A 12885-nucleotide genomic window follows, 5' to 3' on the forward strand; every position below is an offset into this window, starting at 1 on the left:
GAACAAAGAGGAGCGGAGGAGTGAGGGGCCCTCGGGCGGGCTGCGAGGCGAGTGTGTGTGTGTGTGGGACGCTGAGCTCAACGCCCGCCACTGCGGGGGAGCGGGGCGCACGCCGGCTGTCCCCCGCGCAGAGAGCGCCGCCGCCGAGCTCTCGGGCGGGCCTGGTCCGGCAGGGCCCCTCGCGGCGGATTTCTTTGTCCCGGCCTCCGGCTGGGCGCGAAGGCCGCCGGCCGCGAGCAGAAACCCGGGCCCAGGCTCTGGAGCCCAGGCTTCCACGTGCGGCCCGGCGGGGCAGAGCGGGAAGTAGCGGCCGCGGTCCCCGCGCCACCCCCACGCGCCTCGCGCCCGGCTCTCCCGGCTCGGGGCGGGCTTTGGCCGTGGACGGAGACACCGCAACTCGCCTTTCGCTTCCCCGAGCCGAAACTGGGCGGGGATTGGCACAGCTCGCCCTAAATAGCGTAGTTTGGGGGAAAGGGGGAGCCCACTGGAGCGCTCTCCTCCGCCCTGACTCTCCGGAGACGCGCGCGCGAGTCCAACTCGCAGACAGAGGCGCTTCTCTGGCGCCCCCGCTGCCGACGGCCCCGCGGCCACCCCAACCCCGGCGTGGGGCGGGCCCTCACACAGCGGCGACCCAAAGATGCCCGGCAGAAAGCCCCGAACAAAACCGAAACGGTGGCCACAGCTGCCTGTGTTTGCGTGTGTGTGTGTGAGAGAGAGAGAGACAGAGAGACAGAGAGACAGAGAGACAGAGAGAGGCTGGGTTCACATCCACCCGTCCTACCTGCAATACGGTTTGCGTTTGTGTTTGGTAGAAGAATGAACGAGAAACTGCCATGCCCGTTCAAGCTCATTAAATCAAACCCCTTCCCTCAGCTCTCTCCACTGTTTTATTTTACAGTGCAATGCAGCGTTACAGAGTCCATGTGAAAACTAGTTTCCCAATTTCAGTCTGAACCCCCATCAATGTACCGAGCAAGATTTTAGGTTACCAGCTTCAATTCCTCAGGAGAACCTGGAGTGTCAGGAGACTCAGGGTTTCTCCCTCTGGCGTCTTCCGCTACATCTTTCCGTGTACAGCACTGTTGGTCGGCTGGCCTCCAGGTGGTCCCGCGCTCTGGCACGCCGCGCGGGGCCTGCCGCAGCGCGGCGCGGCCGGCCGGCCGGGCGCTAGGACCGCGGGGAGCGCGGGCGGCCGCGGCGCTACCTTAAACCCAGCCCAATGCCGCTGCCTGCGCCACTCTGCGCGCCGGCGGGGGCTGCGCAGGAGGAGCGCTCCGCCGGCTACAACGCTCCGCGGGCGGCGCGGCGACACCTGTTCGCGGCGGCCAGGGCGGCACGCGGGCTCCCGGACGCGGTCTCCTCGCTCGCCGCTCGCCACCCTGTCTAAGCCAATGGACATCTGCCGAGCCTCTGGAGAATTCTGGATACTAGCTTTGGACGCCTAAAGTTTTTTTCTTCTTTTTGTTTTATTATTATTATTATTATTTCTGGAGGGGGGACCGGGAGGGGAGATTTGTCGCCGCCACCAACGTGAGATTTTTTTTCCCCTTGAAGGATTCATGCTGATGTCTGCAGAGTCGCTTAGAGTAAAAACAGCGCATGCCTTCCTGGAGTCAGGATCCGTAAATTCTGACGTAGCCCGTGCATCTTAAAAATCCCTATAATAACGCCTAGGCATTTAAGTTGCTATGGTCATTCTGATCGCAAACCAAATGGAGGAACTACGGATTTTTTTCCTTGTTACGGTCGGATGGGATGAAGACCTTCCTGCCTGTTAAGAGCTGGGGATCTATCTATAGAGATACATAGATATGTTTATCAATATGTCAGTGTGTGAGTATAAAGTGGTGGTTTCTTAGACTATCAGTGGTTTGACCTTGAACCTGTGCCAGTGAAACAGCAGATTACTTTTATTTATGCATTTAATGGATTGAAGAAAAGAACCTTTTTTTTTCTCTCTCTGCAACTGCAGTAAGGAAGGGGAGTTGGATATACCTCGCCCAATATCTCCTGGGTTGACACCATCATTATTGTTTATTCCTGTGCTCCGAAAGCCGAGTCTTCTGATGGCTCCCTTAGGTGAAGTTGGGAACTATTTCGGTGTGCAGGATGCGGTACCATTTGGGAATGTGCCCGTGTTGCCGGTGGACAGCCCGGTTTTGTTAAGTGACCACCTGGGTCAGTCCGAAGCAGGGGGGCTTCCCAGGGGACCCGCAGTCACGGACTTGGATCATTTAAAGGGGATCCTCAGGCGGAGGCAGCTCTACTGCAGGACTGGATTTCACTTAGAGATCTTCCCCAATGGTACTATCCAGGGAACCAGGAAAGACCACAGCCGATTCGGTAGGTATACCATTAACCCTTTAGTGGCCATGCGATGACATGTTCGGATTCTAACTACCAAGAAGGTGGTGGCTGGGCGGGGGATGCGGGAAGGGATCTCTCCCTCTCTCCGTCTGTGTCTCCTCTGTCTTGCAAGCTCAAAAAAAAAAAAAAAAAAAAAGCCTCCGGAATTGCAGATCTGCCGCTGGCACTGATGCAAGTCTACACTGAAAGGCCTTTTTTTTTCTTTTTAAAGGAGGGCATGATTTATAAATATAACACAAGTTCCTAGTTCTTTTGCATAAGATACACGGGAAGATCGGGTTTAGGAAGTTTCTTTTGAATGGACTGTTTTCACGAGTTTAAAGCTTTAATCATTAACTACTGAGAACTTAAAAATGCATTTTCTTGAAGGTAGCGGTTATCTTGTGCCCAACTGAAGTTTTTGCCCTTTCTCTCTTTCCTCTAAGTGTACTGCTTGAACTGTAAATTCAGCATATTGTTTATTCTTTCCGTGAGGGTCTAAACGCCCCGTGGGCGAGGGCTGCAGACTGATTTTTCTGTTGGGAGGAGGACTAGTCATATCTGAGTCTCCTTGAGCGACAGGGGCAGAGACGCTGGCGGAAAATGACTTGGGAAGGGGCAGAACGCTCACCAGAGGCGTTTGTCCTTCCAGCTATCAAGTTATTACCTATGCTTTATAATTTCCATAGTGGATAGCCCTGTGTGGGTCTCCTGGGTGGCTCTCTTGGGTGAGTGTGTGCGCGCGTGCAAAAGCTGCGAGCTAATTTTAAAGGGCATTCCGAGGATTTCATTTCCCGAGGAGGGTATTTGTGACTCAGCACTGAGGGTTGCAGACCCGAGGGCTGGTGACTCGGTCCACTTTAATGCTCGCTACCCTGAGCCCAGCAGCACCAAGTCAACGAGCACAGTCCCGATGGGGAGACTCTCGGGTTTCTTCCTTACACACACACACAGCGCCAGTTTGGGCAACCAGACTGTTGGAAGGAGTTAACTTCTGAGTGAACCCACCTGACAACACTTAAACTAGATTGTAAAAAACAAAGTCCTGTGGTGATTTTTCTTCCTCGTGTTTTAATGCCAGATGTTGACCACAATCTAAACTATCTGTTTAGGTTCGTAGGGCCGTAGATGATGCCAGAAGGTGAGGAGGATTCAGGCCTGAGATGGGGATGGTCCCAGATACACGAGGCCCAGGATTTTCTCCCTTTGCTCACCACGGAGCCCAAGCCCAAAACGGGACCTACTCGTGTAAATATTTCTGGCTGTCTCCCGTCTCTGCTTAAAAAAAAAGAAAAAAGCGGTAGCTCTTTGCTTTACAATTGTTCCGTTGGAAGATAACTCCCCCTCGAGAGGTCCACGCAGCTCTGGTTGTGCAAAGCGAAGGCGAAACTTGACTGCAAGTGCAGCCTCTCCGGCCACTCGAAGGGCTGCTACCATGCCTAGCGTTCAGGACGAGAACAACAGGCAGCGGGCGGCGGGCTGGGAGCGCTGGTGTGTCCGGGGCCGCGCTGCGGCGGCCGGGCGGGCGGCGGCCTAGGTGCGCGCGGCTGGAGGCAGTCCCCCGCGCTCGGCCGGCAGGTGCCGGCTCCGCAGCCCGGGCCCCGCGGCGCACTCGGCGGCCGCCCGGCCAGCTCCGCGCGGTCCTAAATGCGCTCCGTTTCCGGCTCTCTTTCCGCCGGCTCGGATGCGTCCTTCGGTGCTGGGGAGACGACTTGTGTCCCGAGGCGACGGGCAGGGGCTGACACACTTCTGGCTGCGTTTAGGAAATCAGATTTTTTTTGCCCTTCTTTTTCTCTTTGTGTGTGAATGTGAGTCCAGCGGGGCTAACAGCCGCCGCCCCGGGCAGTGCGGTCGTTTGCGGTGTGGGAACCACTGGAGGCGCGCGCTGCAGCGGGAGAGTTGGTGGCCGGGACTGAGGACGGTTGGAGGTCGGACCCCTGACCTCCCCGGTCCCATCTCGGACCCTTCTCCCTCTTTCTGAAGCACAAGCCGAGTCTCGGAGAGGCCACGCGCTCAGCGGTGCCCGGGAGTGGATCGGGGGCCCTGGCCGGGCAAGGCCTGAGCCGCAGGGGAAGGGGTGGGGGGACAAAGGGCCGCCGAGCCGGGCGGAGGGGCGGCGTGTGCTATTGTTAACCGCTTTCCCGGAGCAGAGCTCGCGGCCCGCGGGCCCGCTTTCCTCTCGGCCCGGGGGAGCCCGGCGGGGGCGCAGCGCTGCAGGGCCAGGGCCAGCTTCATTGTGTGAGTTAGCCGAGCCCTGTCTTTGAGACAGCATCTCGGAACCTCTGGTGCATCACGACTGGACACTGGCGTAGGGAGATTATGGGATGTTCTGGTTGGGCTCCTCCACGCCCGTCCCCATGGGCTTTTTTTTTTTCCCAATGCAGTCACCTTTAGGGTAGAACGTTTACTACACGCAGTCGAGCCATTGGAAATCCAGTAACTCTGCCACCGGGAAGAGCGAGGATGCAAGGATGGGATTGTGGGGGCCACGAGGGTGGGGTGGGGAGAACCCGAGAGGCGCGTTCTGGGGTCAGCGGACAAGGACTTCTGGTACAGCGGCTGAATAGAGACCATAAAACAAACCCTATCGGCCTCTTCATCCCCCACCCCCAATCCTGGAGGTTGGAGAAAGGTGTCGCCTAGGAAGTGACATCTCTACTCCTTAGACTCGCTTGGCACTGCTGGCTGGGCTGGTGGGGGCAATGTTGGGTGGAGGAGAGCGGAGCGGAAGCGCCTGCCAGGGTTCTCGGGTAGGGGGTGCGGGGCATCGAGCTCTAGGGTCGGCCAGGAGCCGCGGGGGAAGGGCGCGCCTGCGGCTCCGCTGTGCCGCTCGCCCTCGTTTGGATGGAGCTGAGTGGGTGGCTGTGCGCAGTGGGGGTGGGGAAGCAGGGTGAGGCAGGAGGGTTATTTAAGTCTTTCATCCGGTTGCAGTGAGGAGCGGCCCCCGGGGTGACAGCAGTGCCGCGGTCTCCCGCTGCTACCGCTGCGGCAGGTCCCAATATTAGCAACCTCTGCAGCGCGGTGCGTGTGCCGGGAGCCTCCTACCCTCGCTTTCCCAGCCCCGCCCGGAAGGAGGCCTGGTCGGCGGCGCTAGGACCCGGCGGCGCGCGCGGCGAGGGCGGGGGGCGGGGCGGCTGGGAGGGGTCCGAGGGGCTGCGGCAGCGCGTCACACCTGGCGCTCCCGCTCCCGCGGCCGCCTCACCTTCGGCCCTCCCCCTTCGCCTGTCGGCGGCCGCCCCCTCCTCACCTCGGGTCCTCGGGGACCTTGTCTCCAGCCTCAGTTTCTCTTGCGATCCTTTAGAAAAGAGTAGCTGTAGGGGAGGGGTGGGTTGGGTTTACACCTTGATTAAAATAGGAGGTGCATTTTCTCCCTTAAATGAAACGACAGAAGGGAACGTGCTGGAAAAATGATGTTTGCCACCCCCATGCAGCTGCAGGGGACTGCGGCTGCCGGCAAGCTTGGCGGCGACCCAGCAGCGGCAGTGCAGGGGACGTGGGGGCAAGGGAATCTTACTGTTGTCACAGCAGGAGCTGCGGCGGTGACAACTTAGGTGGGACCTTGAGGGAGCCCTTTGTTTTTCCTTTGGGGGTGGCGGTGTGGAGATAAGGGTGAGCATGGAGAAAAGGAACTGGGAGTTGATCTCTGGGTAATAGGGTGGGAGAGGGAGATGTTTCGTTTTCATATATTTTTTTTCTTTTTAAAGCACTTGCTAGACGGGAAAAAGTGAGCAGAAACTCAATTGAGGAAACAGCAATGTAAAATAATAAGACAGTGAGCGTTGGGCGCTATCTGCTCTTTTGCTTGGCAAAGGGGAAGCCTGAGCGGATTGATTCCTGGACTTCGTGGAAAGATGGGGCTTTCTCCTGCTGTGCCCTTTGCCCTGACAGGCCGGACTTCATCAGGACGCCAGATGAGCACACAAACTGGGGCTGCTGGTTCAGAGGGGGTCAGGGGTCAGGTGGAAGTTGTGCTAGAGGGGAGAAACGTGATGGTACCATTTTTTTAAAGGTTAAAAAAACCTTATTTCCAGGGTTTTGCACTTCAAAAAATTCTGTTCTTTATATCTGGCTCTTCAATATCTCACTAAGGGAAAGTGCCTATTTAAGGAGCTGTTTTCAGGATTGATTCAGATTTTTGAAAAGTTTGGTGGCGTTGTAAGTCCCGTTCAGTCGTTTCCTAAGTGAACTCTGAGATTTGTTCAAGTTGCTACAGACTGGGACTTAACTGGGATGCAGGCTCTGCAATGATTGATTTGGCAGCTCTGGTGTGGGATTCTCAGGGTGAGCAGGGGGGTTAATCTATTTTTGAAAGCCTCATGTCATGCCTCTCTCCACAGCCTGCATACATTCTTGTCCTCTGAAGAGTGCAGCTCTGTTAAGTGTTGGGGGCTTTTAGGCTAGAAGGTAGTTTAACATGGGCTAGAGTGGAACAGCTTCTGCCCACCCTCCCATTTCCCATGGCTGGCCTTATCATGGCCTTGCAGGTGAGGCCCCATATAGAGGGGCTCTTGGGAGCTGGGCCAGCTTTGGGTTAATGGTCCATTTGACAGAACTCTGGGGCTAACCACTAATACCTAGTGAGTCTGGAACAGGGAGGAGGGTCTGGTGTTGTCATTTTCCTGAAGTAGTCCCAGAAACTGACCTTGCCTCTTGTGGACCAGGGTCAGCCTTGGATCCCATGAGACCCCCTGCGGCTCAGTGAGCATATCCTCATTCAGAACTGCTGGCTGCTGTGAAAGGGAATAGCCAAATGCCACTGGTCACTGACTTTGTTTCCCATGTCACTCCATCACTCATTACTGTGGTCCTCTGAATTGAGGATGTCTAAGTTGTGTCTGCCTAAGAGGAAAGACAGAACTCCACGGTACACATGCAAGGGCTGCAGTTTTAGTTTTAGGCACAGTCCCACCATTCCCTCCCTTCCTCTCTCCTTCCCTCCCTCCCTTCCTTACTTCTTGCTTCTCTTCCTTGCTCTTTCCTTCTTTCCCTTCCTCTCCTGTTGATCATTAAACATTTAAATGTTTCTACACAGGAGCATTCTCCTGGGCTGGTATTGGTCCAGCACCTGTCTGTGCTGCCTACTTATGTAAACAGATAGGTGGGGAGTGGGCCATACTCAAATGAGTACAGTTGGAAGCACTTGCTTGGCACTGGCTCAGGCCCAGAGAGAGGTTAGTTGATCTGTTGAGGTTAGAGAGTTCATTGTGGACAAGATGGTAGCAGGAATGATAAGGATTCCAATCTGGGTGGGGTGGAATCCTGTTGCCAGGTCTTTCTGACCTTACAACGTTGGTGCTCTCTGCATCTGGGGGAATGGCTGTGACTCAAACATTCCGGTGTTCGGCTTGCCCTCGGATCTCTGAGGTGACCTCATAAACAGCTGGGCTTGTTCTTTTGAGGTCTCTACTTTGCAAGGAGCTGCAGAGATACGGATGGTGGTTTGAGGTGATGAAATCTTTTCCACCTGGGGTCACTATAGAGGTGGTTCCTTCTCATGTGGAGAGTCCCCTCAGAGACTTGTTTCGGGTATTATTTCTTTCAAGAAGCCCTCTCTGACTCCTGTTCCCAAGCCTGAGTGAGCTGTCCATTGTTGGACACTGACCATACCCTAAACATCTCTCTTTCACTGCATTCTCCACATTTATTACATTTATCTGTTTATTTGTCCTTCTTCTCACTAGAAGGTAAGCTCTTTGAGGGTTTAGGGCCTAGCCTGTATTGTATTCATCTTTATATACTCAACAAATGGCATGGTGCTTGGCTTTATAATAGTCAATAATAGTTCGTTGATTGAATGTCATTGCATGTGAATTACAGCTATCTCGTTGATGCCAGAAAAAGAAACAAGATGGATACCTTAATACTTTCATTTCCAAACTATATAATAATAGTTTCAAAACTTAAGTCTTTTAACAAAAAAAGCTATATACTATGTGTACATAAACAATTTGGGTAAATAGTCTGCACACCTAGGAGATGCCCACCTTCCCGAGTTCTGCATGACAAGAGACCCAGTAGCTGACATGTTCGCTTCCTCTGCTATTTCTAGTCCTGCCCACTGGGTCTGTGGATTCTGATTTAGGTAACATCTTCTAGTCACTAGTGAGGGAATAACTATATAAAAATGGTACAGAAATCACGGATACATGAAAAAAAGGTAAAACCAACGGTAAGATGTGCCTAATCGATAAGGATGTAGGCTTTGGAGTCTGATTACTTAGGGGCAAGTTATTTAAAATCCTTGAACTTCAATTTCCCTTTTTGTAAACTGGAGATTAAAATATTGTAATACCTGGGGTGGTTCTGAGGGTTGAATGAGAGAGGGCCTCTCGTTTGGCACAGATGAAATGCTCACATATTCTAGCTATTATGATTGTTGTTGTTGTTATTATTTTTGATGTTCTGCAGGCCAGCCAGTCAGAGGGTTTTATGAGATCACACATGCCCTCTTTTTTGTTGGGCCTGATGGGCAACGTTGGCTAATATTCATTATTCTCAGAGCCTTCTCATGTTTAGGGAAAACAGAAAGGTCACCAGACATCCTCCTAGAAGGTGCAAGTATCTTTTAGTTTTATGTTTCAAACTTTCCCCATTGACATGGTGTATTAAATTGGTCAGACCTCAAAGGGGCAGAATGTTTCCTGTCTTTCATTTTATAATGAAAATTGGACATTAATGAATTCCTTTCACTAATTTCAGGATAACTATGACCTATATTGTGGTGTGTTTTCAGGTAGCTAAGAAGAGATTCATGTGTATGTAAACTCCTAATAGTAAGGAAATGTCACAATTTTAATTATTTTTAATCGTAAGAGTTAGAAATAGTACAATGAAATAAAATGATTGCATCAATAAGGGAGTGCATCTCATGTGAAATGAATCTCATGGAAATATTGCCTTATTTATCTTTCTATTTGCTTTGTGAGGCAGGGAAGTCTAGTAATAAATTAGCTTATTTTAAATGTATCTTCCGTTACACAGTCACAGATTATTAGATCCAAAAAGTAATTTTTAATTTCTCTTTATATTTTTTCATACAGTATTTCACATTATATTAAAATAAGTAGTTTTGCAGGTCCAGACAGATATTCTGTAAACTGTAAGCATGAGATATTTGTTGTGTTTTGTGCTTATAAAAGAATTAAGAATACTCCTTTGTAAGAAATAACTCTTCTTTTTTACATCACCTTGGAACGCTTTGCTTTATTAGATTTGTGTAGTTCATGTCTTCTTCTGATTGCAGCACAGTCTATTTTGTGAGAGCTGCAAAATTAATTGTTTAAAAATCCATGTAAGTGCTTTTTTATTAGTCACATGGGACTGACTATAGCGCAGCGTTATCCTTAGTTTTTTCTAAACTCTTAAACGTAAGTAAATTTTTCAATATTTGAAGATATTTTAAAACAAGAACTCAATATTTGGTATGCATTAATGCAAGGTCTACACAAAGTGTTGCACTTTATAACAAAATTGAGAAAATGACTAAGCACAAAAAATATTAGCATTGTCCCAAATTACTGTTGGATAATCATGTTAAAACAACAATATAGTTAGAGAAATTGAAGCCGATGTTGTGTGGCTATAAAATTCTGGATTTATGCTCAGCTTAGGTGTTGTTATTCTTAGTGAGGGAAGCAAGGGGAAAGAAGGAAATAAAAGCAGATCATTACATTGGTTTGATTTTGGGATATAGTATTCCATGCCTATTTTAAATCAAGAGCATTTTCGGAACCAGCATTTTTTGTCCAGAACATTATGTTATCTTAATTGCTTAGCTATCTCTTTGAGGCTTAGATAAGTACAGCAAAAATCAATACTTCGTTTAAGCAGAAATATCTGGGATGTGTGTAGGCTATTTTAATTTTCCAGATGGGGCTCAATAAAGTTATGCAGTAGAGAGCTGGATAATTTTCTGTATAAAGCAATCAAGTCTTTGGTTAGCACCTCAGACTCTTGTTTTGAGGGAAATAAGACCATTCTCTAAATAGTGTTTTTTTTCCAATCTATGCCCATACACAAATAATTTCACATTTATAAAGTGGAAGTCAGTGTTTTTTTCCATAAATTATACTCTTTTAGGTTAATTAGAATATGTGTATTGGTTTATCTGTCATATCACTTCTTAGCATGTCTATGTAAATACTAGCGTTTAATATTTAAATGTTGTGTTGTGTGTCATGTTGATAAGTATTTTTGTATCATTATTATAAGATAGAATTTAGTTGAAAAATCAGTTCTTTTAGGCAATGGTTTTAAGAGAAGACACTTCTTTAATGAGTGTGCGATTATCCAAGTTGGGAGCTGGGCTCAGTGTCCTCTCAAAACTCCTGGGGATGCTGAGACTTTAAAAAAATGCTCTGTGCTCTGACCTGTCTTCTGCCTTCTGCCATTTGTCTCACAGGCATTCTGGAATTTATCAGTATAGCAGTGGGCCTGGTCAGCATTCGAGGCGTGGACAGTGGACTCTACCTCGGGATGAATGAGAAGGGGGAGCTGTATGGATCAGTAAGTACTGTGAGAGACCTTGCCGAGCTTTATGTCTCACGTTGGATTTGAACTGCATCTTCTCTAGATTATAAATAGCTAGAAGTGAAACTGAGTCTGTTTGCAAGGAGAGTGTAAGTTTTTACTTTTTGAGGAAAACTGGTTTTTATTAACAGATATCAGCCCTGGACCTTCACTAAACCCAAGTTTCTAGGAGAATGTTTTATACCAAACCATTTTCATTATCAAGGAAATAAAAAATTTACAAGTGTGAAAAATCCCATCTTCTTATATTGAATGGGAGTTATTTTTGAAATGAATTGGGATGATCTTCTCCCAAGTTTTGCCAAGTATTGTAATTAAAACTAGAAATAGACCATGCAGTGAGGAGAAACCCTTTCTCTGAGCTACTAAGATTTTCATTATGTAGAGAGAAGAGAGAGGGAAATTATTGTCAGATATTCTTGTTTGTGAATAAGAATGTAAAAATATTACAATTATTTGCAAGTATTATGAGTTTCTTTTTTCCTCGGTCTCACTTCCCATCTCTACTGGGTTGTATGTTCCTTGGGGAAGGCAGTGAAGAAGTATTTATTGTAGCCTCCCAGGTACCAGGCACTGTTGGTGCTCGGGACAGCAATGAATGAGACAAAGTTCCTGCTCTGCTTTGAGAGGAGGGGACTGACTTTACGTCTTTGTATCTCTTTACTTGTGCTAGCACGGTTTCTAAATCACAGTGCATGGTACGCAGTAGGAACTTAATACATTTTTGCTAAACATATGCGTATGAATAATAGATTATTAGTTACTATACACTAACTTGAGTTTTTAACAAAAAACTTGTAGTGAAGTCAATCTTTAGTTTTTCATTGCCATTGTTGGTGGTCAAATGAGAATTTAATCCACATTGTCTGCAATATGAGAACTTTGATTAGACGCTACAAGAAGTTGAAAATTAAAGGAAGCTCAGAATGGGAAAAGTTCTGGAGTCCTCTGTCGACAGAAATGAAAGGCATTTTTGTATAGAATCAGGAGAAATTTTTTCTCGATGTATTCCTTTCCTATACATATACTAGTAAATATATATGTGCATGTGTACACATACGTGCACACATGCACATGTGCAAGGGTTGGAAGTAGTATCAAACTTCTACTCAGAAACTCCAGATGACAATAAATTATGGCCTATGTAATTTGGATATAGCACACACCATTTTTAATGTCATAAGGATGGTTTTCCTGCTTTGGTTAAATTTGAATCTAGAGTGGTTGTGCTAATGCCCGCATTCCTTATACAGGGAGCAGTTGGTACTTTTCACAGATCACTCTGCCTGGATCTGCTTTGCCAGTGTCATCTTTGGCCCTCTTTCCCCGTGTAATTCGAGTCAGGCTACTCACTCTTCTCCACACAAGCCGAGATGTCTGATTTGTGCCAGTGGTCGTTAGTCCCTCTCCCTGGCATGCCTTTCTCTTCCCTTCTCTACCTGACGAAAGAATCTTCTTTCTTCAAGATTCAATGAACTTGTTGCCTCTTCTGCAAGACCTTTACCATACCCCTAACTGGACCCCTATTTATTCTGGTTCACATTTCTTCTGTTTGCCTCCAGGACCCAGTAATACTTAGTTTATATTTCCATTTTCACACAAGTAACAGTACGATTTATCGTGTAGTTAATTGTGTTTCTGTATTCTCCAATGTATCAAAAGGGCGTGGGCCATATATTTCTTTTTAATGTTGTCTGACTCATAACAATGGCTCTTGCATACAGTAGGTGCTCAATAAACGCTTGTTGGATTGAAATGAATTAAACATCGTGACTTATTTTTATGCTCCATTAAACATATAGATGTGGACCTCACTGTATGTCCACTTGTATGGTCAGTGTGTACTTAGGACTCTGCTGGAAGGAATAATCCCTATCTTCCGTTCCCATGCTGAAATGGACTGCGATATATTGTCCCTCGTGTGTCCAGCCCAAGGGGGCTATGGCTGAGGCTGGAGAAAAAGATAGTGTTGTGCGAGAACGTGGCAACAGAAATCAGGAGACTTTAACT

General features: G+C 48.4%; 1 protein-coding gene across 1 annotated transcript in view; it reads left to right on the plus strand.

The window, feature by feature from the left end:
* The first annotated feature begins 1337 nt into the window (after positions 1 to 1337).
* The window catches only part of FGF9 (fibroblast growth factor 9), a 29973-nt gene continuing 18425 nt past the window's right edge, over positions 1338 to 12885 (plus strand). The window contains exons 1-2 of the mRNA XM_058547841.1: positions 1338 to 2343; positions 10748 to 10851. Of these exons, the coding sequence (XP_058403824.1) occupies positions 2067 to 2343; positions 10748 to 10851 (381 nt within the window). The 5' untranslated portion in view covers positions 1338 to 2066. The remainder of the gene's footprint in view (positions 2344 to 10747; positions 10852 to 12885) is intronic.

Source organism: Diceros bicornis, chromosome 9, assembly GCF_020826845.1.
Source record: "Diceros bicornis minor isolate mBicDic1 chromosome 9, mDicBic1.mat.cur, whole genome shotgun sequence".
Lineage (NCBI taxonomy): Eukaryota > Metazoa > Chordata > Mammalia > Perissodactyla > Rhinocerotidae > Diceros > Diceros bicornis.